This window comes from Xiphophorus hellerii, chromosome 1 (assembly GCF_003331165.1).
Source record: "Xiphophorus hellerii strain 12219 chromosome 1, Xiphophorus_hellerii-4.1, whole genome shotgun sequence".
NCBI classification, from domain to species: domain Eukaryota; kingdom Metazoa; phylum Chordata; class Actinopteri; order Cyprinodontiformes; family Poeciliidae; genus Xiphophorus; species Xiphophorus hellerii.
This window is the reverse complement of record NC_045672.1, coordinates 18,425,845-18,449,135: the sequence shown is the minus strand read 5'-3', so window position 1 is coordinate 18,449,135 and position 23,291 is coordinate 18,425,845. Positions and strand designations below refer to the sequence as shown.

The 23,291-nt window shown below is 39.0% G+C and overlaps 3 protein-coding genes across 9 annotated transcripts in view; 2 read left to right on the top strand and 1 right to left on the bottom strand.

Annotated features, from left to right (window-relative positions):
* Positions 1 to 11,059, top strand: part of LOC116727943 (cyclin-dependent kinase 17-like) — a 53,754-nt gene extending 42,695 nt beyond the window's left edge. For 4 of the 7 annotated variants that reach the window (XM_032575667.1, XM_032575640.1, XM_032575660.1 and 1 more), the window contains 13 exons: positions 1,732 to 1,788; positions 1,878 to 1,992; positions 2,133 to 2,227; positions 2,311 to 2,373; positions 2,775 to 2,898; positions 3,525 to 3,645; positions 4,205 to 4,302; positions 4,403 to 4,508; positions 4,672 to 4,714; positions 4,804 to 4,894; positions 4,978 to 5,055; positions 6,009 to 6,130; positions 8,139 to 11,059. In XM_032575667.1, coding sequence (XP_032431558.1) covers positions 1,732 to 1,788; positions 1,878 to 1,992; positions 2,133 to 2,227; positions 2,311 to 2,373; positions 2,775 to 2,898; positions 3,525 to 3,645; positions 4,205 to 4,302; positions 4,403 to 4,508; positions 4,672 to 4,714; positions 4,804 to 4,894; positions 4,978 to 5,055; positions 6,009 to 6,112 — 1,095 coding nt within the window. In that variant the 3' untranslated portion in view covers positions 6,113 to 6,130; positions 8,139 to 11,059. Of the gene's footprint in view, positions 1 to 1,731; positions 1,789 to 1,877; positions 1,993 to 2,132; positions 2,228 to 2,310; positions 2,374 to 2,774; positions 2,899 to 3,524; positions 3,646 to 4,204; positions 4,303 to 4,402; positions 4,509 to 4,671; positions 4,715 to 4,803; positions 4,895 to 4,977; positions 5,056 to 6,008; positions 6,131 to 6,561; positions 6,609 to 8,138 lie in introns of all 7 variants that reach the window. The other 3 variants (XM_032575679.1, XM_032575651.1, XR_004340900.1) reach the window with 2 other exon arrangements.
* A 122-nt stretch (positions 11,060 to 11,181) lies between these two features.
* On the bottom strand, positions 11,182 to 12,949 carry parapinopsina (parapinopsin a). Its single transcript, XM_032575709.1, is given in 8 exon segments — positions 11,182 to 12,018; positions 12,097 to 12,266; positions 12,269 to 12,302; positions 12,384 to 12,445; positions 12,448 to 12,491; positions 12,493 to 12,612; positions 12,700 to 12,733; positions 12,736 to 12,949. Coding segments are annotated over 8 exon segments (675 nt in total). The 5' UTR covers positions 12,806 to 12,949; the 3' UTR covers positions 11,182 to 11,877.
* A 1,404-nt stretch (positions 12,950 to 14,353) lies between these two features.
* On the top strand, positions 14,354 to 20,518 carry ddx20 (DEAD (Asp-Glu-Ala-Asp) box polypeptide 20). Its single transcript, XM_032575612.1, has 11 exons — positions 14,354 to 14,582; positions 14,880 to 14,974; positions 15,668 to 15,836; positions 15,935 to 16,049; positions 16,136 to 16,278; positions 16,367 to 16,505; positions 16,621 to 16,679; positions 17,863 to 17,945; positions 18,063 to 18,168; positions 19,072 to 19,173; positions 19,263 to 20,518. Exons 1-11 carry the CDS (start codon positions 14,387 to 14,389, stop codon positions 20,345 to 20,347), a joined length of 2,292 nt encoding a protein of 763 aa, XP_032431503.1. The 5' UTR covers positions 14,354 to 14,386; the 3' UTR covers positions 20,348 to 20,518.
* The last annotated feature ends 2,773 nt before the right edge of the window (positions 20,519 to 23,291 follow it).

The following is a 23,291-nucleotide window of genomic DNA, read 5'->3' as shown; positions in this document are numbered from 1 at the left end:
CAAGACATATGTTCACAAAGTCATAGTCATTGCCAACAGGTACAAAAGCAATGTATTCTATTGCAGATTTGATTAAATTAGCTACATTATGCACGGCACTATGCGCGAATCCCCACAGACGCAATCATTTGTTTCATTCTGTTCCTGTTTCTGAACTTGCTAAAATGTTGGCACTCCCCTTACAGAGATCACATGCTTCATCAGCTAAGTTGGTCAATGGACATCCCTCCCCCTGCATAAGTACAAATGCATGCACTGACTTGGCATTCACATGCATGGTATGATAGGATAATGGGGTTTGCTGCACAGACAATTAAAACTTGTTTTATATATGTTTGACAGAGACAAGTAAACAAGAGGCAGAAGGAAACACCCTGACAGGCCTGTGGCTGTCGCGGCTTGACATAGCTTTTTCTATTAATAATTCATGCCCTGGAAGCCTGGGGGTGACATACAGTGAGAGTCAAACCTCTTGGATATTAACTCAAGACAGGACTCATCCAGAGTTTACTCTGATGGGCAAAATGCCCTGTGGATCTTATAGAAATTGTTAAAAACATACAGTAACCATTTTCACATATTTGTCTCTGTTTAGTCTAATTTCTTCAAATATGTAGAAGGCTGACAACACACATGTTACAATAAATAATTACACGCGTCAGAATTTTTTTAGGTACACCTCTTCAATTGCTTGTTCACACAAATAGCAAATCAGCCAGTCACATGTCTTCAAGACCTGCAGTTGGTAAAGATGATTTGCTGAAGTTCAAGCATCAGAATGGTGAAGAAAGGGAATTAAAGAGACATTGAAAGTGGCAAAGTTGATGGTACCTCACAGGCTTATGATTTACTGAGACTTTCACGCACAACTATTACTACAGTTTACAGAGAATGTAAACTGTAATAACATTTCATAGTATCGGCAGTTCTGTGGAAAATAACAAATTGGAAAACTTTGTCTTGTCTGATGAGTTTTGATTTTAGCTGTGACATTCAGGTGGTAGGGCAATAATTTTTTTGTACATATGAAAGCATCCTATCTTGTATCACCAATTGATAGGATGGTGGTGCAATGTCGAGAAGATATTTTGTTGGCACATTTTGTCTGGTTAGTGCAAATTAATTATAGTTTAAATGCCACAGTTTACCTGAGCATAGTTGCTGATCATGTTCATTATTTTTATGACTGCTGTATACTCATCTTTTGATTGTAGCAGGTCAATGCACCATGTAATGAAGCTAAAGGTCATTCCAAACTGGTGTCTTGAACATATCAGTGTTCCCAATGGCCAGCATAGTTACCAGATTTTATCTATGCCATGAAGAATTAGGGCAGCTTTTGTGCAACACAGAGTTTCAGTTGAGTACTCGGAAAGTTGTCAGAAAAAGTTGTCACTGAGTGTATATTTTTCTTAACAAAAATGGTTTAACTTTATGAAGATTTGTGTTGATGGCAGGTCTTGTAGAGGTTGCACTTTTAACTAGGCACAAATGAACCTATGTATTAAAATTGGACTTGGTGACTCAGATTCTTCCCAGACATAACTGGATTTTACTTCCAACAACCATGACACAGAAGATTTCAAGAGACAATTAGCGTAATGAACGGCTAAAGGCTTGCTTTACCTGCAAATAAGATGCACTGAAAACGGATCCAAACTGGCACAGTGACAACGTGACAAGATCCAGTGAATCAGCCTGACTTAACCCATCTTTTCTGTCCTCCCGTAGTCTGAAATTGGCTTTGGGAAACTTGAGACGTACATCAAACTGGACAAGCTGGGCGAGGTTAGATCAATAATGAAAATGAGTTCAATCGATATTCAGCTCTCAGATTTTAGATTTCACAAATGCACTCACGCTTTCCATGTGTGCAGGGCACCTACGCTACAGTGTTTAAAGGCCGAAGCAAGCTGACAGACAATTTGGTAGCTCTGAAAGAGATACGCCTGGAGCATGAGGAAGGCGCACCCTGCACCGCCATAAGAGAAGGTACTGCACTCCAATCAAAACATTCATGCTACCCCTAACAAAATATAACACAACACATGCTAAGAAGAAGAATTGACTTAATTGTTGTAAAAGGGATGTCAGTGTAAGTTCTTATGGCTCATTTTGTTTCTTCTTTTAAGTGTCTCTGCTGAAAGACTTGAAACACGCTAATATTGTCACCCTCCATGACATCATCCACACTGACAAGTGCCTCACTCTGGTGTTTGAATATCTGGTAGGTACCTACTTAACCCCACAGAGTGTTTTAAGGACAACCATGTTCATAACCTTAATGCGTCTTCCTTCCACCTTTAACAGGAAAAAGATCTCAAGCAATACATGGATGACTGTGGGAGCATCATGAGTATTCACAACGTCAAGGTAGCTTTCAGGTTTTGCATCTGTTGGGTACAGAAAAGCATGATTTAAAAAGAAAATCCATTTCTATTACTGAAGGAAGAGAGCTCCTTTTTTGTCTGAGGAAAAAATGGGTCAAAAATGCTCGCACGGGTTTTCCAACATAATAAAAATCAGAGAACTAATACAGTGAAATCAATTAGGATTCTTAATTAATGTGGTTAAATTGTACTTTAATTATTAATTGCTTCTTAATTAGTAAGAAGCAATTAATACCACTAGGTATAACTGCCACTAGTTATACCTAGTGGTGTATATTGTTTTAATAGAAGTATTTTAGGTTACGAAGGAGAGAATGATATCTCCACTCATACTGCCTATTTTTTGTAACTACATTAAGTCATATACTCTTTTTGCCTCTTCAGATCTTCTTATTCCAACTTCTAAGAGGTCTAGCCTACTGCCACAGAAGGAAGGTTCTCCACAGAGACCTCAAACCCCAGAACTTGCTCATCAACGAGAAAGGAGAGCTAAAGCTGGCAGATTTTGGTAAGACATCATTTAACTATCTACAAGCAGAATGTGGTCTGCCGCTGTTTGAACTCACTGAACCTTTACTTGTAAAAAACCCCCAAATCCTCAAATAAAGTTTGAGGATTCAACATTTAAATTTGTTGAATTCCCAGAAGTAATTACAATATTTTTACTTAAGAAAAAAATACTTTTATCTTTGTTATGTTGTTATGTGGCTGAATGACATAAACCTCCTTTAAATCAGAACAAATAACTCTTTATTAGTACTAAAGAAAATTTATTTTGTTGTGTTTTGTTGTCACAAGAGTTTGAAGATTAACAATGAGACTATTATTGTGAAACCAACAAGTTTTGCTTCTTAAATTGAGACTATTTCTCAGACCCAACAGCTTACTATAGTATGCTCACCTCCACATTCAGAATGAACTGGTTGTAGAAATCTACCCAACACTGCCCTCCTCTGGTAAAACATGGAAGACGACACACTGACTTAAAATCTGTTCAAAATAATCTCCAAACACTTAAAATGTAAAACATATTTACGTATTAATAAGGATATATAAAGGTCAATAAATTTTTTAAGCAATATTGTTTTTGTAAGTTGTGAAAATATTTTATGAAAAAATTGTGTTTCCGTTTAGGTTTGGCTCGGGCCAAGTCTGTCCCAACAAAGACGTACTCAAATGAAGTTGTGACGTTATGGTACCGACCCCCAGATGTTCTCCTGGGCTCAACTGAGTATTCTACACCCATTGATATGTGGTGAGAAAACATATCAGCTCAACAAATACTGAAATATTTACTGTTTGTTTGTGGGAGGGGGAGGTCAGGGAGTCTATACTTTTTCCTCCATTACAGCTAAATTTCAAGATTTAAAAAATTGAAACATAGTCAGAAAAAGAACATGCTACTGTTTACTTTTCCTTTGTCACACCAGTGTTGTTAGTTTCAAGGTGATAGGTACTGTAAATTGTGGTTGCCTTAAACTACATTTTTCAAATGATCAAATGCTTTCTTCATATGTAGACATATTTGGTGTCAAAATCTAAGGTTTTATTACTCTTCCTGTTGGTGCTTTGTTTTATTTTCCCAGAGGCTTCACTGTTGAGAAGCATAGTGTTTGCTAATAGACAAAGCTTACAAGAATTATTAAAATGTCATGCTCTACTATTAGTTGCATCATATAAGATTCATAAGGCTTCGTATTAAAGCCAATTTCTCTCACCTAACACTTTAATGCTGACTCATGTGTGACTTTCAATGCGTTTTGCCTTACGTGCTCTAATTCTTACCTGAACCGTATTTTATCTTACTCTTCCAGGGGTGTTGGTTGCATCTTCTATGAAATGATCACAGGCAGACCTCTGTTCCCTGGATCGACTGTGGAGGATGAACTACACCTCATATTTCGTATTCTTGGTGGGAAACCCATCAGATCCGGATGGTTTTTTTGTCTTGTCATTTTATGTTTTTGATTGAGTACACTCCACACTCTAACTATTATTTTTCCCTCCAATAGGTACTCCCACAGAAGCAACATGGCCTGGAATAACAACAAGTGAAGAGTTTAAAACATACAATTTCCCCCGCTACCATGCTGAACCCATTGTCAACCACGCACCCAGGTACTCTGACTAAGGCAGCCTGTGTGCTTCTTGTTAAAGTTCTTGTGATATTTTAGATATGAAAAGATGAAGTATTAGGTTTGTTTGAAAGGATTTTTGGCAGATTTAATCAGGAGCTTACATACCTTCGTCTCACTCCCCTTTTCTTCTCTCTCTGTCACAGGATAGACAGCGATGGTCTTGACTTGCTGTTAAAGCTTTTACAGGTGAAGTACCTTTCTTTTTATTAATGAAGGAGAGGCACTCTAAGAAAAGTAAGGATAAATAATTACCACCCCTGTCTCTTTATCACCAGTTTGAAGCAAAGAATCGTGTATCAGCTGAGGAGGCACTAAGACACCCGTATTTCAGAACTCTGGGAGAGCATGTTCAATCGTTGCCTGACAGTGAGTGCTAATATTATGACCTGAATATTCACCTTTCAACAAAAACTGTCTCATTATGCTTTTCTGTGTCTTTGTGTTTTTAGCTGCTTCCATCTTCTCCATAAAAGGCATCCAACTGCATAAAGATCCAGGGAAGAGGTCCTCACTTCACCCAGAATCAAGTAAGTCCCCGATAATAAACAGAGGAAGGAAAGACCAACATTTAGGACACCTTTACTTAATTAGGACAACAGGACTTGTTCCCTGTCTCTCTCCTCTTCACTTTCCTTTTTCTCTGTAAGTGTTGCCTTTATGTTGTGTGTCATAACACTGTGTGGTCTTGTCACAAAACAGTTCTTCTTCATAAGGTCCATCCTCTAAACCAGGGGTGGGCAATCCTGGTCCTCGAGGGCCGGTGTCCTGCAACTCTTAGATGTCTCCGTGGTCCAACACACTTGAATCCAATAGCTGAATCACCTCCTCAATGCAGTCAAGTTCTCCAGAGTCCTGCTAATGACCTCATTATTTGACTCAGGTGTGTTGAAGTAGAGACACATCTAAAAGTTGCAGGAGACCGGCCCTCGAGGCCTGGAGTTGCCCACCCCTGCTCTAAACCCTAAATATCAATATGTATCAATCATAAAGAGGTTCAAAGTGTATAGTAAACATTGGCTTTCTGGAATTTTGACTTACTGTGAGTAATTGTTAAGGCTTGTTACACAACCTCAGCTGTACTTTCTTCATTAATCTTTCAAACACAATTTTTGCTATGCACATTAGCAATTCAGGTGTATATGTATGGCATTTTGTACTCATCTTTAGTTTCTAAATTTGGTTCAGAAACTAGCAAAAACATAAAACGCTGATAATACATACTGTTTTAACGGTTCCAACATTTTTCTAGTGTTCCTGTCTTTTAGTCTCAGTCTGTGTTTGTGCATCTTGTTTTACTTTTTGTTGTCTTTTTGTCCTGTTCAAGTAAACCGTCTTTTCTCTTTGGTACCCATGCGCTCTTCTTCTGCTCTGCTCATCTTTGCCTTAATCCTTTCTCTAACCTCCCTTGTGTTCCTGCCTTAAACTCTTCCATAACACCTCAATATTCCCAACCTTCCCCGTTCCCTGACCCTTAAAAAAGCGGTGGCCCATAAGCTAGGCTCTGCACCCTCGCAGTACTTCCAGAGAGAGGCAGCCAATCCCAGGGTTCAGAGTCACAATCTCTCCTCCACTTCCACTGGCTGACTGGGCCCTAACAATCTGGTAAATACTGTCTCTTCCTCTCAGACTGTCTTCTATTCACTTATCCTTCTCCTGTTGCTGTTTGGCATTTCTTCTTCTTTCAGCACCTTGTCTTTGTTGCAAACTGACTTTATGTGCACCTTACACCACACTACATTACTGTTTCCCATCACATTTTGTTCTCTTATTCCATTCTCTGAGATGTTTGTCACCTTGAGGTTTCATCGTTTTAATTGTTTTCTTGAAAGAGGTTTTCTCTGCTGTTTTATATAACTTCTCTCATTTACTGTATTTTGCCACACTTTAAAGCCCTGAACCTAGAAGCGTCATCTCAGTTTTCTTTTTCTTAGTGGAAAAGGAAACTGGCAGTGCTTATTTCAGGATTCAATAAAGCTGCGGTACAAAAGGAGTAATCAGAAATCTGGTTATTGCTTGACTGTTTTCATTTGCAGTCCTGTTTAGGTTTCTTCAGCGGGAGAATTAGCATTTTCATGAGTCTGTAAGTTTAGATTTTATGAGGAGTGGATTTGTTTTTTGTCTTTATTAGCATGGAAATGTGTGTTTTCATGTTTTATTGTTGTGTTTTGCAAGTACTGGTAAGTATGGGCAACTGTTAGAGAAACTTTATGACACAAATAACAGAGGGAGTTTTCTTTGCTGTAGTTGAAATGCATGTACACTTAGTACAAGGCCTTGCAAAAGTGAGCATACCCATTTTCACGTTAAAACCACAAATTTCAAAGTTGTTTTATTGGGATTCTGTATGTGCAATATAAAGTAAAGTCAAGAATGGCTTCTTAGCTTTTATATGATCCAGGTTTTTTCCCAAACCCACAGTTTAAAAAGTTGTGCCAATTCAAGTAGTCAGATTAAAAACTGATAGAAAGTCTAGTTGTTAGAGAGGAAGTTGACACTATTACTGTTGTTTTATAGCAAAAATATTTAATGAACAGAAGTACAAAGATACCAGTTTGCAAGGTACACTTAATTCGAAGAAACCAATCTATATGTTTACCAATGTTTGCTGACACTATACTGCATATAAGTTTATCCATTTAGTATTTATGATTTGGATGGCAGCGATTTACTTTTATAGTATAAGATTACCATTTTATTAACCCAGCATTGATAGTTATGCGTTGACTATGTAAGACACTGACGTAATCTATTTCTAGAAAATATTTGTAAATAATTCATTCACATATATTTCTTTTTTACCATGTCACTTTATCTTTTTGAAAGACTAAGCTTAATTTTTTTTTACCACCTAAACTGAAAGAGCAAAAAATTGCTACTGTGCTGACCTAGCTTTCACCTTTAGGAAAATGGTCCATTCTTACACTCAAATTTGGTATTAGTTTCTTTTCATATGGGGTCAGTACAAGGTGTCCTATTGATGCAGTTGGCCTAACAGCATGACTTCAGTTTTTTTTCTTTTTAAAGTTAAGCGTCTCTGTTTCCCGATGTAGTCCGCAGAGAAATAGAGTAGAAAGTAAATCTGGGAATTATTAACAAAAAGTGGCAACAGTTCCAATAAAACAAAATGGTTCAAGAAAGGAGTTGTGTGGTACCCCCAAGTGAAGATTAGCAGATGTGGAAAAAAGAGAACCTTTACTGAATGTGTACCTTCAAAATCGCAACAATTACTGGTTCAGTTTAATGATTACATACATTTAGATACAGCATGAATTATGTTTCTCTATTATAGTGTAATATACAGTATGTGGATTGTCTGGAAAAATGCAAATTGCAATTTAAAAACTGGAACTAGGAAATGAAATCATTACTTAAATCAGCCTAACTGATGTTCCAGTGTAGCTTAAATTGCAAAGTTTTATATTGGAATGATTTGCTAAATAACGTAAAATTGTTTGTCTGAACATGTAACCAAGTAATTGTTGCAGTTTTGCATGTCCTGTAGTGGTGTTGTTGCTGTCTTCTTGAAGGGAAATTTGCAAACATTTGTGCTCAGAAATGAATCCAAACTCTCTTTCCTCCTCTCTCTCCTCTCCTTCTCTCTCTCTCTCAGGCCAGGGGAAGAACAGGAGGCAGAGTGTGTTGTTTTAGTGCTGGCGGTTAGGTGAGATGCAGAGGGAAGTGACACGTGGAGCTGTCTCATCAAGACGAACATTTACCAACTCTGCCACACACAAACCGAAGGAGCGACGCACACCCTGCCACACAACGTCATACACTCCTACCAGAGGAAAACAAAGACAAACACACGCACATTCACATTCATGCAGGAAATGTAAAATCACACAAATCCATGGCTGAAGAATTTTAACTTACAGATAAAAGACTCCATTCAACCCTAAAGATGAAAATAATAAAGAAAAAAGTGAAGCTGAAAGAAAAGTGGGAGAATATATTTTTCTCCTTGCTGCTACTACCACTGCTGTCCAGAAGAGGGTAGCATTATGATGTGAGCTGACTCAGATTTGACACAGAACTTGCTGTATCAGTGAGCTGTGAGGAAGAAAGAGTCAAAGTGAACACAAATCAAAGGCAAAGAGAGTAAGAGGTGTGCACTCATACTTTCTGCCCGAATTATTGCTGTACATAGATAGAGTAAGCTGTAGACCTCTTACTTTTTTCATAGCACACCTCAGCCTGAATCCAAACTTTAAAGCATAACACCTCAATCCTAAACCTTTACCTAACTCCTTAAATGATGTTTCTCTGTCTTTTTTTATACATCTCTTTTAAAACACACTGACTCACACTAATGGCTCACTTGAAAATGGAGAGTGTGTAGATAATTGGAGTTTACAGAGATAAACATTTGCACCTTATTGCCCAACAGAGGTCAGGGCGGCTGCCTTTTTGTTACCTCATCAGTCACTCCAGCAGAGTAGGATGCCAAGTACACGACTGAACAAGAATCAATTGAGAAACCAAAAATGAGCCCATTGAAACGATAGGACATGGATAAGATGTTTTTTTTTTTTTTGCACTACTTTATATTTGAAAAACTTTGCATTCCTGCAATGCTGTAAAAAAAAAAAACAACAACAAAAGAAACACTACACTGCAGGATGCTCTTGATCTGTTTCTTTGAGAAGGATATCACTGAAGAGGTAAAGGAAGTGTACAAATCCTCGCCTGCTGATTCCGAGACACCTCCCTCCCTCGTCCTTTTTGCCTTGACTGAGAAGTTATTCGTTGTTTCATGTGCAGGTGTTAATGTTAAACTGTCCTCTTTGTATCTGATTTTACCTCCAACTCATGAGTAGACCCTTAAAAAAAACTATCTTTTGTCAAACCTTAAGTGTTTTTTCTTTTTTACTGTTTTACGTTTCTTTTCTTCTTTTTTTTAAATCTGTATATATGATCATGAGATTTACTTTTTCAGAAGAAGCAATGATTATTCCAGGATGCTGTTCTCAGTCTTAACAGTGGTTGATAAGCTGGGGACATGTTGCACATTCCTTGAGCTCAGGACTTTTTGCTCGTGTTTATTCTGTGGGTGCAGGTGAGGTGCAGGTGATCGCGTGTTTCCCCAGGAGAGCAAATCATGGTCTGAAGTCCTTTGCAATGCTGGTTTAAACTGTATGTAAAGAATTTCAGTCTGTGTTGTCACTCATTCTCTGTTAGATCCACTGTCACTTGCTGTTCAGAGACTACCTTACATTGCGTCCTTTCCCGTCATCTTTTCCAGCATGTTTCTGTATTAAACACACGTTTTTATGTTGGTATGTGGAGTAGCTGCTGCAGGACGTGTTGCATGGGAAATGATTTTATCACATGAATATTACATCCTACAACACATAGAGTGAACCAGAAGACTGTACCAAAAGCACCGCAAAGACAATGACAACACAGTGTAGTGTAAGAGTGTGAAGTGCTGGCTGAGACCAGAGAGGTTATACAACAAACCTTAGTCAGCTGAGACACAGTATTCAGGCACTCAGGCATGCAGGGTCCTCCATTTGTCCTGCCACGCCTTTGTAAAAAAGATGGGAATAGCGAAATCAATTGAAAAAAAAAGATTAAAATACAGCAAAAAAATTATATTTTATTGCAGTCATCTAATCTGAAGTGCATTTGAAGTCGTAGAACAATGATTTAATTTTAACATATTCGTTCAGCAGAAAAACGTAATTTATAGTTACTCCTTTTACAAAATTAATAGCTATTTGAATTAATTAATTGTAACCGAAGTTATTTTGAATTTAGATTTTAACCTAAATATAGCAACAACTTTCAATTTTTCATTTAACTTTTTATCTTTTTGTTATGACTTTGTATGTGTAAGTCATAAAATCTATAGTTAGAACAACAATTAAGTTTAAAAACAACTGAAACAGACAAACAAGAACTCAAGTTCATTTTGTTATCATGGACATTAAGGCAGGTAAAAAAAAAAAAATCTACAAGTCACTGTTAGAGAACTTCTGCAGAATTTTCTGTGAGATTATGTCACTGCAATAAAAAAGAATAAGTAATTTGAATCATTTTAGTTCCTCCATACTTTTTACTTGGTGTGCCAGTAAGTGTGGATGGCACTGCAGTGTTCATTCATCCATTTTGGTATTACAGGCTGCCAGAACTGGATGAGCAACGCCGCTCCTCCCAAGCACCAGGTGTTCAAGCACACAACTGTTTTTACACACCAGTTAGTTGACTTGTCAACTAGCACCGTTTCTGTCAGAAGGCCTGAGTTTCATCTGCTTCGGACACTGACCTTGGGTTGTTTCTGCATTTTCTCTGAAATGGATTTAGAACAAAGTCAAGCGATCCCACGCCCTTGCCTGTTATAAGGACTACTTATTTTCCTAGAGTGTGACAGTATGTAGCATGTACATAGATGATTCCTCACTCTGTATATATAGAAATGTACAGGTTTGATACAGCTATTCACATTCTAGATTTTTTTCCCCTTTTTTTGCTTTCTTTATTAAAAGTTCTAGCAATATTTCTGTAATCAATAAAAAGCCATGGAAATTGTTTGATTGTACATGTGTTTATTTGAGAAGGTGGCATAACTTTCTGATCAAACCGTAATACTTGATGATAAATATATGTGATTTGATTTTCCAGCTCAACACACTGAATCAGACATAAAAATTATGTGTTACGTAGGGAAATGACATGTATTTAATAGTTATTTTTAAAATAATTATTCAGCTTAGACAAAGAAAAAAAAAGCTAATGTTGCTGAATTTCAGCATTGTTTTGTTCCATGATGTTGCAGATAATAAAACCCATACTGAAGCGGTTAAAAATTAATTATGTTGTACCCAAATGTTCAGAATGTCTAAAAAAAACTCTGGAAACAATTTTAGATTTTTTTTATGTTTGGGGCTTATCCACTTCCAAATGAAACGGTACCCATCATGCTTTTAATTTATTAAACTCAAGTTTGCGACTCACCTCCTCTTCTCCTCTCAAGTAAATCTGCTGCGACACTGCAAGGCAACCAGGCCCTCACTGTTATTTGTTTAAGCTGGCAGCACTCTGTAACAACAACTAACAGTAATTGTAATTTAACAAGAAATTTTACAAACACAGAAACAGCGGACAATAAATTAAATTCATCACATCACAAAATCATTCATATCAAATAATTAAGTACAGATAAACAAATATAGTGAAAAGCAAGCTAATGGTAAATATTTCAAAACTTAACATAGTAACCCATGGAGACAACTGGTTGGTTTCTTTTCACAGTTGTTTTGTACATTTTTTAACAATATATCTGACGTCTGGTGGCAGTATGTAACTGTATAACTCACTATTTAAACCAATGCTTCTAAAAGTCTTTTTTATTCTTTTGAAGATTGTTCCAGAACAACCTTGTTGTTTTTATTTGCTGAAGCAACAGTGGTGGTAGCATCAGATATCTGGGCTTCAGAGGGCCACGGGCTCCATCCACACAGAAGAGCAGGAACGACATAGCCCCGAAACTGAAAGGCACAGACCTCTTGGTACATGGTTTGCTGTTTTGTGTTTGTGTGTGCAGATGAATAGTGATGAAGCGTTACCTGTCTGTTCATGAAAATATAGATGATGGGGTTGTAGACAGTGCTGCTCTTGGCTAAATAAACAGGTATGGTGGCAATGACAGGGTCTATATAAAGATTGGAGTCCATGATTACAGCCAGGGCCATTGCTGCATAAGGCAGCCATGTGACCAGGAAGGTCACATGTAGTAAGTCCTCCTACTCTCAGACGTTTGCAACTTGGTGACCTGTGGAACCACATAGAGGATGTTACTGTGACAGAAAAAGGCAGTGTGCAAAGAAGTACATTCAGAATGTGCACTGCTCACCTGGTGAAGGGTCCATAAAAGTCTGGAGTAGGACACTATGACTGTGGAAAAAGGCACCGCAAACACAAAGAGAAGTAGATAACGATGTAGGACACGTTAGCAGCATCACCAGTTTGCTCCGCAGGAAATTTTAACTCCTTCCAGATCATAATTCCCCCATCCAAACAGAGGCAGGGTGTTCCACACAAATGACCAAACCCAGGAAAGAATCACGCCTGCGACTGCATCTCTGTGGACGACATGAGCAGCATGTTGAAGGAAACATTATTGTAGTTTTTACAGAGTTAGTGTGCTAAAAGATGTTGATACATTTCACCTGGTCTGGAAAAGAACAGCCCCCCCTGGGATAACAGCACGATGTAATGTTTAACAGAAATGACAGCTACTGTACGAAGACTTGATATACCTGTGAAAAGAGACATATTAGAACTTTACTGTGAATTTATAATAAGTGATACAAAAGGATTCTGTTATTCTTATTAAGCTAAATGAGCTGTTCTTAAATTCTGATAATTCAAAATATATTTCAGCCATCATCTTTATTGGTTTATTCCAAATATCTACCAGATGCAATCAATACTAATGAGACTCTTTGAAAAACGAGTTATTTTATATTTAGTTCTTTATGTCTTTTAAATGTAAAAACCCTATGTTGTTAGTGTTGGTAATGTAATTTGAGTAATACAGAAATGTATTTGTTTTGTTTTTTTTTGCCTTGGTTCCGATTCTCTTTTCAGATACTGGTATCATCTTTAGAGGTGCAATTGATTTTTTGTCTTTCTTTTAACTAATCATCGCAGTATTACTGCATTTAAATTCTGAAGCGGTGGAAATTATCTACATTTTCAACAGAAACTAGATTAATCGAGGAATCTGAACTGTATAAAAAAGCAGCACTGATTTTTTGACTGCTTACATCTTAATTTTCTATAATAGCACCAAGTAGTGGCAGTAAAGATCAGAGGACTGGGAACAAAACTTTGTGGAACAGCAAAAACTGTCTCCATATCTTTAAAAATGTTCAGTCGTTACAGACATATTTATCTCTAAAAAATACTTAATAAGACATCATTGATTTATTTCTTTGATAAAATTGTTTTATTATTAGAAAGACAATAATTATGGGTTTGCTATATAAAACAATATGCTGCAACTGATATCTGATATAACAGATTACACACATTATGATGCTCTGCCTTTGCTGAGTAGTAAATTTGGAGTACAAAACAAAATGAAGAGCAGGAAGTTTATTTATCAAAATGTGCTGTTCAAATGAAGGATTCCTGAAAAAGTAAATCAACCTTAGAGGATGAAGACACTGAAATACAGCTGCTTTAATAAGATCATCTCTAGCTCTTGCTGATTAAATCTGTAAATCCAGATTATAAAGATAATGCTAATCATATCCTCTTAGACTGCACTTTGCATTATTGCTGAGTTTAATGACAATAAGAGCTTGCAAGAAAATTATGCAAAGGTTTGGTTTTGATAATTTGCTGTTCTTTCCAAACCATTGGATTTTTTTAATCTTAACTTTATCAAGGCAGGACAATCTGATAGAAATATATGAGAAACCTGAATACAATAAATTTATAGGTCAATGTTATAATTGACCTATTATAATTATAATTATAATTTATCCTCTCTTTTCACCTTTGTGTCCAAACGAACATGTTTTGATGAATGGGCAGCTAAAATCTGACATACAGACAATAATTTAAGCCATGCATAGTTAAACAATACTCTCTTAACGCGAGTTATTAGATTTCTGCGCTTTTTGAGTAACTGCCATTACACATTTGTAACAACTTTTTTTATCGTATGGTAGATTATAGCTAATATATAATCTTTGATCATATCTGAGCTACAAAAATGGAAAAAACTGACCTGGAAATTTTCTAAAGGCGATTGTATTATCCCTCCCCCGCGGCACTAGAGGGCGCTAAGTCAGTGCTCTCCCGGCGCTTTTAACTTGTTTGAATCCCCGGTGGTAAACAGCAAACATGGCTGCCTCCATGAGGAGAGCAGCTCACGACATAGAAACGCGAAAGAGAACCGAAGATGTGCTTCTGGCGGAGGGAATTGACTTCGGCTCTCTGCTGTTGTCTCAGGCCGTGCTGGACGGACTGTCCTCCTCGGGGTTTCAGAAACCGTCCCCGATCCAGCTCAAGGCGATCCCGCTGGGCCGCTGCGGACTCGGTAGGCGTAGATTAGTGTCAGTCAGTGACTGTCTTCATGTGTGCGAATGATATTTGAGCATAAGCATGTCTAAGCATGGTTGCAGTCCGAAATTATTCAGTCTGTAAAGATTATACAAAGGCTGCTGCAGAATTAAAAAAAAAAAAAGTCAACAGAGGAACAAAGTCACGCCTGCGATAGATAGATAGATAGATAGATAGATAGATAGATAGATAGATAGATAGATAGATAGATACGCCTGTTTTTGTCCTGCATTGCATGAGATTTATTATTATTTTTTTCTTCACCTCGTGTCAGATTTGATTGTACAAGCCAAGTCTGGGACAGGAAAGACATGCGTGTTCGTCACCATCGCCCTAGAATCTCTTATCTTGGAGAATCCCTCCACTCAGGTGAGTGGAAATAAGCTGGCACTAATGCGTGGAATACAGCATTTCATATTTTTATGGATCTTTGGTTAAATCCACTCTATTTTGCTCTGATTCAATTCAGTTTATACATATAGCATCAATTCACAACATGTGATCTCGAAACACTTTACAATATAAGTCAGTTCACTTCAATTGATTGCAATTGATCTTAGTTATTAAACTGTGCATTACGTTCAGTTCATTATTCAAATTGGGTAAAACGTTTTCTATGTAAGGAAACCTAGTCGTCTTGAAGCCTTCATTCCTCCTGAATGGGCATGTCCCTCATACCAAGGATGCATGTAATGACACCGTTTAAGAGAAAGAAGCCTCCAGTGGAACCTGCCTCGGTGTGAACAGCCATCTGCCTCTGCCAGGACTGGCTGGGGTTTTGAGAATTCAGAGCATACACACAAAACAAGAAACAGAGTCACCGATCCAGGAATGACAGACCATAGACAGATGGTTAGCGCTACACACTCTAATTTGAGGTCTCTTTTATCTGATGACTGTAAGCTGCTTGTCATGTAAGAGAAGCGTTTTTAATAATCTGAAAGCCTGTCTAGTTTAAATTAGCCTGCATTACTTTCTTCCAACCTTGTAAGCTCTTGTCTCACTGCCTTGGAAGCATCCTCTTATTTTTTTTTTTCCCCAACAATAATTTCTCTTCTTTAGGTTCTCGTTTTGGCTCCGACACGTGAGATCGCCGTGCAGATCCACTCGGTGGTGATGGCCATCGGCTGCGCCATGGAGGGCCTGGAGTGTCATGTTTTCATCGGGGGCCGGCCTGTGAGCCAAGACAAAGCCCATCTGAAGAAGTGTCACGTCGCCGTGGGCTCCCCTGGTAAAAAGCCTGAAGGATGCTGATGGACATGAACTCCTCATGTTGTTGTTATGGTGATGTTTGTTTTTAATGATATTGCTCTTGGTTCGCTTTCTCAGGTCGCATCAAGCAGCTGATAGAGCTGGGCATGTTGTCCACCGGCAGTGTCAGGCTGTTTGTCCTGGACGAGGCAGACAAGCTGCTGGAGGAGGGCAGCTTCCAGGAGCAGATAAAGTCAGAACAGTTCAGCGCAGATTGTTGCTAGAATTCAAAACCCAGTTCATAAATTGACCCATCTCTGTGCTCTCTCTCTTTCTCAGCTGGATCTTCTCGTCCCTGCCTGTCAACAAGCAAATGCTTGCACTCTCTGCCACCTACCCAGAATCCCTTGCTCAACACCTTACCCGCTACATGAACGAGCCCACTTTTGTTAGACTCAATCCGAGCGACATGGGCCTGAAAGGTAAGACGCTTTTGACAGTAAAGATCAGATTCTGACGCTTGAAATCATCTGTTGACTTTGAAATGAGGATGATCTGCTGTTTGCTCAGGTCTGAAGCAGTATTACAAGCTGCTCCAGTCCCATCCGCTGCCTCACAAAGTCTTTGAGGAGAAGGTGCAGCACCTACTCGAGCTGTTCAGTAAAATTCCATTTAACCAAGCCTTGGTGTTTTCTAACCTCCACACCAGGTAATAACAGCTTTAATTTTAATATTCCTTTTTACATTTGCTGTTGGATATCTTTATCACAATGAAGAAAAGACACATCAAGATATATTCCTGATATGCTGGATTTCTCCCTCAGGGCTCAGCACCTGGCAGACATCCTGTCCTCCAAAGGCTTACCTGCAGTTTGTATTTCAGGTGAGGTTAAAACTGTGATATGAAATAAAATAAAGCAAAGGGGGAGAATATTATTAGCCAAAATTTAAAATTAGCAGTGCATATGCATACGAGTCATTGTTTGGTCGAAGCAACCTGTGATTAAAAGGGACGGTTACGATTGAGGTCCAAGCGAACGATCTGTGTTAATAAATGCAAAAAAGATTTCTGTGTGTTTCCGAGCGCTGGAGTTAAATTTGGCAATGAAAATAAATGTAGAATCTAAATATGATACACAGTCTGTCGGAACTAAGATTAAAAACTACATTTATGTTTGTTTTATTATCCATAATCTGTATTTATTCCTCCAGTCTAAAGACGTAATGTCACTTCATACTTTTGTTTGTTTAATAAATCCGCTCCAGTCCGCGGTTCAGTTTATTATCATAAAGACGCAGCAGCCGGGTAAATGAGAAATCCTTTCGGAAAGGAAAAACTGACATTAGCTTCAGCATTACTGTAGCTTTAGGATTCATAGCACATACCTGTCAACTGTGGATGGACCACAGTGTACTGTTTACCAGTATAATATGAGGAAAATATTATGATACCTCTGTAATGATACTGATACAGATTAAATTAAGGATGTTTGGAAACTACAATACATATGAAGCATGTGAAGTGCTTCAAAGCCAGGTACTTCCATGGTAAAAACAAAAGATTTAACCAAACGAAAAAGAAAGTAAATCAAGTAAAAATTCAGGATTTCCATTTCAGCTTTCCCCCCCCCAACAAATAACATGTCTAAGGTTTGATTTTTAAAAAAGTAGAGCAATAAAAATGTAATAATTTGTACATTTAAAAATGTGGAATTAATAAATGAGGCTCTTTTTTATTAATTTGGCATTAGGTTTTTTAAACACCACCTTGTGGTCAGTAGTGTTATTGCTGACTAAAATATCCGCCATTTGATGATTGCACAAGCTTTGACCACTTTCTCTCAAGAAGTCAACAGTTCAGTCAAAGTGGCTCTGACATTTAAAACGACACACAGATGTCCCAAAACGTACAGTTGTGCTCATCGGGCCACGCAATTTACTGTCTTAGCAGGATAATTAAAAATTTTCTTCATTACATTCTTCATGTAGTGAAAATCAACAAAAGTGGAAATAATAGATGTGACGTGAACTGAAGTGAGTTGTAATACGAGCTCTGATCCCTGCAGGTGGTTTGAGTCAGGAACAGAGGCTTGAGGCGATGTCCAAGCTGAAGCAGTATCAGTGCAGAGTTCTCATCTCCACCGACCTGGTGAGACGAGATGTTTTCCATGAGTGACTCTCCTCTTTGGTCTGCATGTGTTTGTCAGCTATCCTCTGCCTTTCTACATGAATAAATTTGGTTCTGTCCTCCTTTCATCTGAGGCAGACTTCCAGGGGAATAGATGCAGAGAAAGTGAACCTGGTGATCAACCTAGATGTGCCACAAGACTGGGAAACCTACATGCACCGAATCGGACGCGCTGGGCGGTTTGGTAGGTCTCCATTAATTACAGGGAAACAGAAATGTGTGCTGCTTGACCTTCAGCTATTACGTTGGCCCAGGTGGCTGATGATATTACAGGGGAAATGGTTTGCCGAGAGGTTGCATCATTCTTGCAGCATCAACTCTGTGTGCTTCACATTTTTCAGGAAACTAATAGTCCTGTTGCAGACCTGCAGAATGGAAACAGAACAATTACAAAACATTGCATACAAAAATCCCAAATGTTGCATCTCATTATGATTTTGTGTAATAGATCAGCACAACATAGTTGTCAAGTGGGCTAAAAATAAAACATTGTTTTAAAGATAGTTACTGGTGGATTGAAGAGTGCTCTGTGAGGTTCCAGTGTTTTGGGTTTTGTTTAGACCTGTTGGAGTAAGTGAACAAATGAATACAGATTTGTGAAACTTTATATTTTTCTCCCACTTCACAATTGTCCACTACTATGTGTTCGCTTTTCACACAGAACACCAGTAGAAACCACTGACATTTTGGTTAGGCGTTAAGGAAAAGACTTTCTTCATTTATTCACTGATCCAGATCTTTAGCAAGTAATGTTGCTCTCTTTTTTGACAACGCAACATTTCGACTGAACCACAAATTTAATTTGCCACGACTCGCATCACGGTTACTGCATTAAACATTGTTCTGGAGATTAGCTTTGTTCCCCTCTGTGTCAGCAGCTTTTAAACACTGGCCAAGTTCAAAGGGTTCTGGGTAATCTGCATCTGATTAGAATTACATTGACCCAACCACAGTGCTGTAAAGGGAAGCATTATTTAATCTTACCTTACATGCGCTGTCAGTGTCCCTCGTTACACAACCTTCACTCATTCTTTGACCCTCTCCTGGTAGCATGGGGGTCCTCTTCATAATCTGCCTGTGATTGTAGGCACTCAGGGGATGGCTGTGACCTACTGCTGCCACGGGGAAGAGGAGAACAAGATGATGGCCATTGCTCAGAAGTGTGGCCTCAGTTTGTCTGCTTTACCTTGTGAGTCCTTAAGAAACTTTGTCTTACTTTTTAAGACTTTTAATTGAAAGCAGATCAAGTAAAGTGATTCTCGTCTGGTTTCATGACAGCCGTCTTGGAGCCTGGTTTGATGGATGAGCCATGCGACTGGGCCGTGTGCGCCGACGCTGCCGCTCCAGACACGATCTTGCCGCTGATTTCCAGAACTGTAAAGAAAAAGCGTACGAAGGTCAGAGCCCCAGCGCCTGACGTCACCGAGAATAAAGCTGTAGAGTCCAGCAATCAGAGGCCAGATAAAGCCCAAACAGCAACTCTGACGCCACAGCATGAAGAAGAAAGTGAAAGGCAGGTGACTTCTACCGGGGTGAAGAGTCTGCAGCAGCAGCATCATCCTTCTGAAGTGGCGCCAACTCGGAAAGAGCTACAAGACGCCCTGCCGAAGATCCCGCCCCTAAGCTCATTCAAGACCAGCCTGTCAAAGTTTGTGACGTTGGAGGAGGCTGAGCTGGACTTCCACACCTTCATCACTGCAGGTTTGGGGAGGACAGTGGAGGTCATCAGGGAGTTCAGAGGCAGAGAGTCTGGTGATGAGACTTGCTACAATGAGCATGTCATACTGCAGGACGACGGGGCCGCAGCTTTGACCCAAAGCAGTGAACGGTTACAGTCACTTTCTGATTCCTCCAGCTCAGATGTTGGTGTCAGACCCGAATGTTTGCATGAGACCACAGTAGCTGAGCAAAAGACAGTTTTTAAGCACGTGGCTGGATCTGCATCTACCGTGCCCAAATCCTCTGCAGCCAGAGTCTATGAGCAGGAAACCTGCACAACAAACCCGAGAGCTCCATCTCAGCCTGAGAGGAACGAGTCTGTAAGAAGGAAGCAAGCCAGTCAGAACACACCAGGGCAGAATTGTAGGGAGAAGTCCGCAAAAATAAAAGACAGCAGAAAGTTGCCAGAGAAGATTAAAAGAGAGCCGAAGAGGGAGACTGATGAAGAGGAGTGCATGGAGGCCGAGGAGGACTGGAGCTCTGAGGCGTACTGGAAAGCCTGCTATGAAGCCTGGAGCGACTACTACTCTGCTATGTCCGCTTTTCCAGAGCAGGGCTACCAGAGCTACTACAGCGTAGCTCACAACTGGATGGCCGCGTATCGCATGAATGCCATCTACATGCAGGAACTCATGAAACACTAAGTCAGCATTTCCAGTCATTTATGGTAGAAAATATCTGCAATCAGTGACCGGACACAACAAGAAGGTTTGGGTCGAAATGATGCTCTCCAATTCTGTATTCCTTAGTTAATTCATACCACATATGTGTTTTCAATAATTTTTTGTAATAAATGATCCCGACTTAACTATTTACGGTATTTCAAGTCCCATTCTGTTCAGTCAGGCTTTTTGTTTTTGACTTGAAGTCGTCGTATCAGTGTATGCTGTGTATGCTGGGTTTGCATGGTGTACACTTACAGCAGAAGTTTAACCCGTGGCCACTCGTCTCCTCCTTCCCCTGATTACAGGTCAGTTAACTTTTCTACCAATTCATCCAGTCAGCGGTACACCATTTCTTCACCTGAAGCATTTTGTGTTTCTGATTTAAGCAGAGGAATATACAGTAACCGCAGCAGGATTTCTTAGAAATATGTGAAAAAGATGTCTGTAATATCTTACCTAATCTGAGCCAGGGGAAAAAAAAAAACACAAGCAAAGCTGCTTTTCAACACATCAATAGCCTTAAAAAATCTAAATCTGCATAAATCTAGTTTTCATGTCAATTTTCTGTCGGGCATCCACATCATCACTGACCCCTCCTGGTGAAGGCAAAAAGGATTTCTGTTTATTTTTTGTTTTTATTTTTTAATGAGACAGGATTATTGAGCTTCTTAAAGATCCTTGGGGTGTTGATGATGAAGAGGATAGTTGAAGATGCAGAGTCAAAAGTTCCTGCTGTTTGTCTCGGCCGCTGTGGACTTCCTGAAGCGCTCTGCAGACGCGCTGCTGCTTCTCTCTGTTCTGCTCTGTGGGAGAGAACGCCAGCTGTTGCTGTACACCCGGCATCGTTCATCCATGAAGACGTGTCAAAATGCTTTACAGTAAATATCGGCATGAGGTGCTCTAAAACAACTGTCTTTTCCTGTAAAACAGAGCAGAAGGAGCAGAGTTTTGAGTTTTGGTTTGGATTTTTGACACGCAACAAAATTTTAGTTATGACCTTAATGTGATTCTTCCCCACTTTATCCTTCTTTTATTTTAGGAATTTGGGTTACTTGCTTAAGCCACCTGAACAAGAGAGGGAGGCAAACTGGAAGAAATTTAGGAGCTAATTTAAAAACAATAATTTATTCTGGCAGAAATAAATTGTAACTGAATATGTCATTTACACACTGAGTCATGTACATAACAGTAAGACAGGGAGCATGCAGAGTGCTGTTTTGTGTCTGTTGTCCACTCTGCTCATAATCAAAGGTTTAAGGAAACATCGACAGTGTGGAGTCCAGCTGCGGCCGGCAGTGACCCTGCTCCTTCATCAGCAGGGTCATCTCAGCAGGCCACTGCCTCTCTGCTGGACAACGACTTCCTCTCCACATAAAGGTCCTGCGATCTTGTTCTGGAATGTTTCTATGCAGTTGTACGCTGGACGTTGTAAAAAAAAAAAAGCCAATGCTCTTCCCACAAAATCAGGAAACATTAAGCATATTTTCTCACATAAATCAAACACAAGTCATCACAGTTGCAAACTTAGTTTCATAGAGAGCAAATCTAGCAGTTTTTTCAAGACATTGGTGAACCTGAAAACGACTGAAGTCATTGTCATTACCCGATCTGAGTCATTACCAACAATGATTCACAAATGCTTTATTATTTAATGGGGATCACAACCATGCTGAGCGCTGTAGCTGCGAAATGTTCTGCCAATAAATTCCATAGTTGAACAGGAGCATATAGTATAAATACAGAAACCTCCACATTTATTGGCCTCTCTAGTGAAAAAGTAATTTAACAAAAAAACTTTTTGCAGAAACCTAATCTCAGACTGAACGATTCAGAAAAGTCCAACCTTCACCAAGATTACATTTAATTATTTATCAAATAATTTTAGGTAAAATGACTGACACCACTTGCTGCCCCCGCTGCAAAGAGGACAGCATTTTACTCTTTGTTTTTAACCTATAATATTTCTCAAAGCTGGATCATACAGACAGGTAGATTTTTGATCAGTTCAATTTGCACAATCTCTCTGCACCATGCAGAGTTGTTGGAGCTGACCTCACCTAAAAACTGAGATGTTAGTAGAAGGTAGTCTGGTCAGTCTGTATGGATTTAGCCAAATATTTTTGGATAAGAACCCAATTTGAACCAATTTCAGATTTTTGACAGACAAATGTCCTGGTAAAGAGCCTGTGATGTTTACTCTTTTCTAAGAAGGATTCTATTCCCTTTAGAAGAGGAACTGGCTCACAGCATCATAGCTCCTCCACTTGCACTTTTCCATATATTTATTTGCCAAACCAAACTGAAGTGTTCGCTGTTGAACACCTCAATCATGGGTTCATTTTAACATAGTGTAATGTTCCAGCTAGCATGTAGCAGTCTCCACCCAGAAGCACTTGTGATGTAAGGACAGAAAAAGCTTATATTTAGCTCATATTTGAGTTGTTCTAGAGTGAAATTATGGCACTGCAGTCAAATATTTATTTATTCTCTTGCTTCTACACACCTTCACCAGGAAAACAAATAAACATTTCACTTTGCACAAATTTTGCTCATCCACACTGTGCATATGGGACTCAATTTGTGCAGTAACTCAAGTATGACCCAAAGTTTTGGCTGAATTCTCAGTGACCATACTCCATCCAAAGAAACCACTTAAAACTAATAGCTTATGCTTTGATGAAAACATATGGATTACCACTCTTCACTTATGGAAGAGCAGGGAAAAAAAGCAGTGAAGCTCTGTCTTCTTGCCATTTCCTGCTATTTACACACTTGGACTTGGAGAGAGGGTTAGAAGGTGAAGAAAAAAGCCCACAGACTACATTTTTTTGTGGCAGATATAGATGTTTTATCAGGCGTTTCACAGTTGGGACACAAGACAAGGTCATAAATAATATCCAACACATGACAAGTTACGCACAGC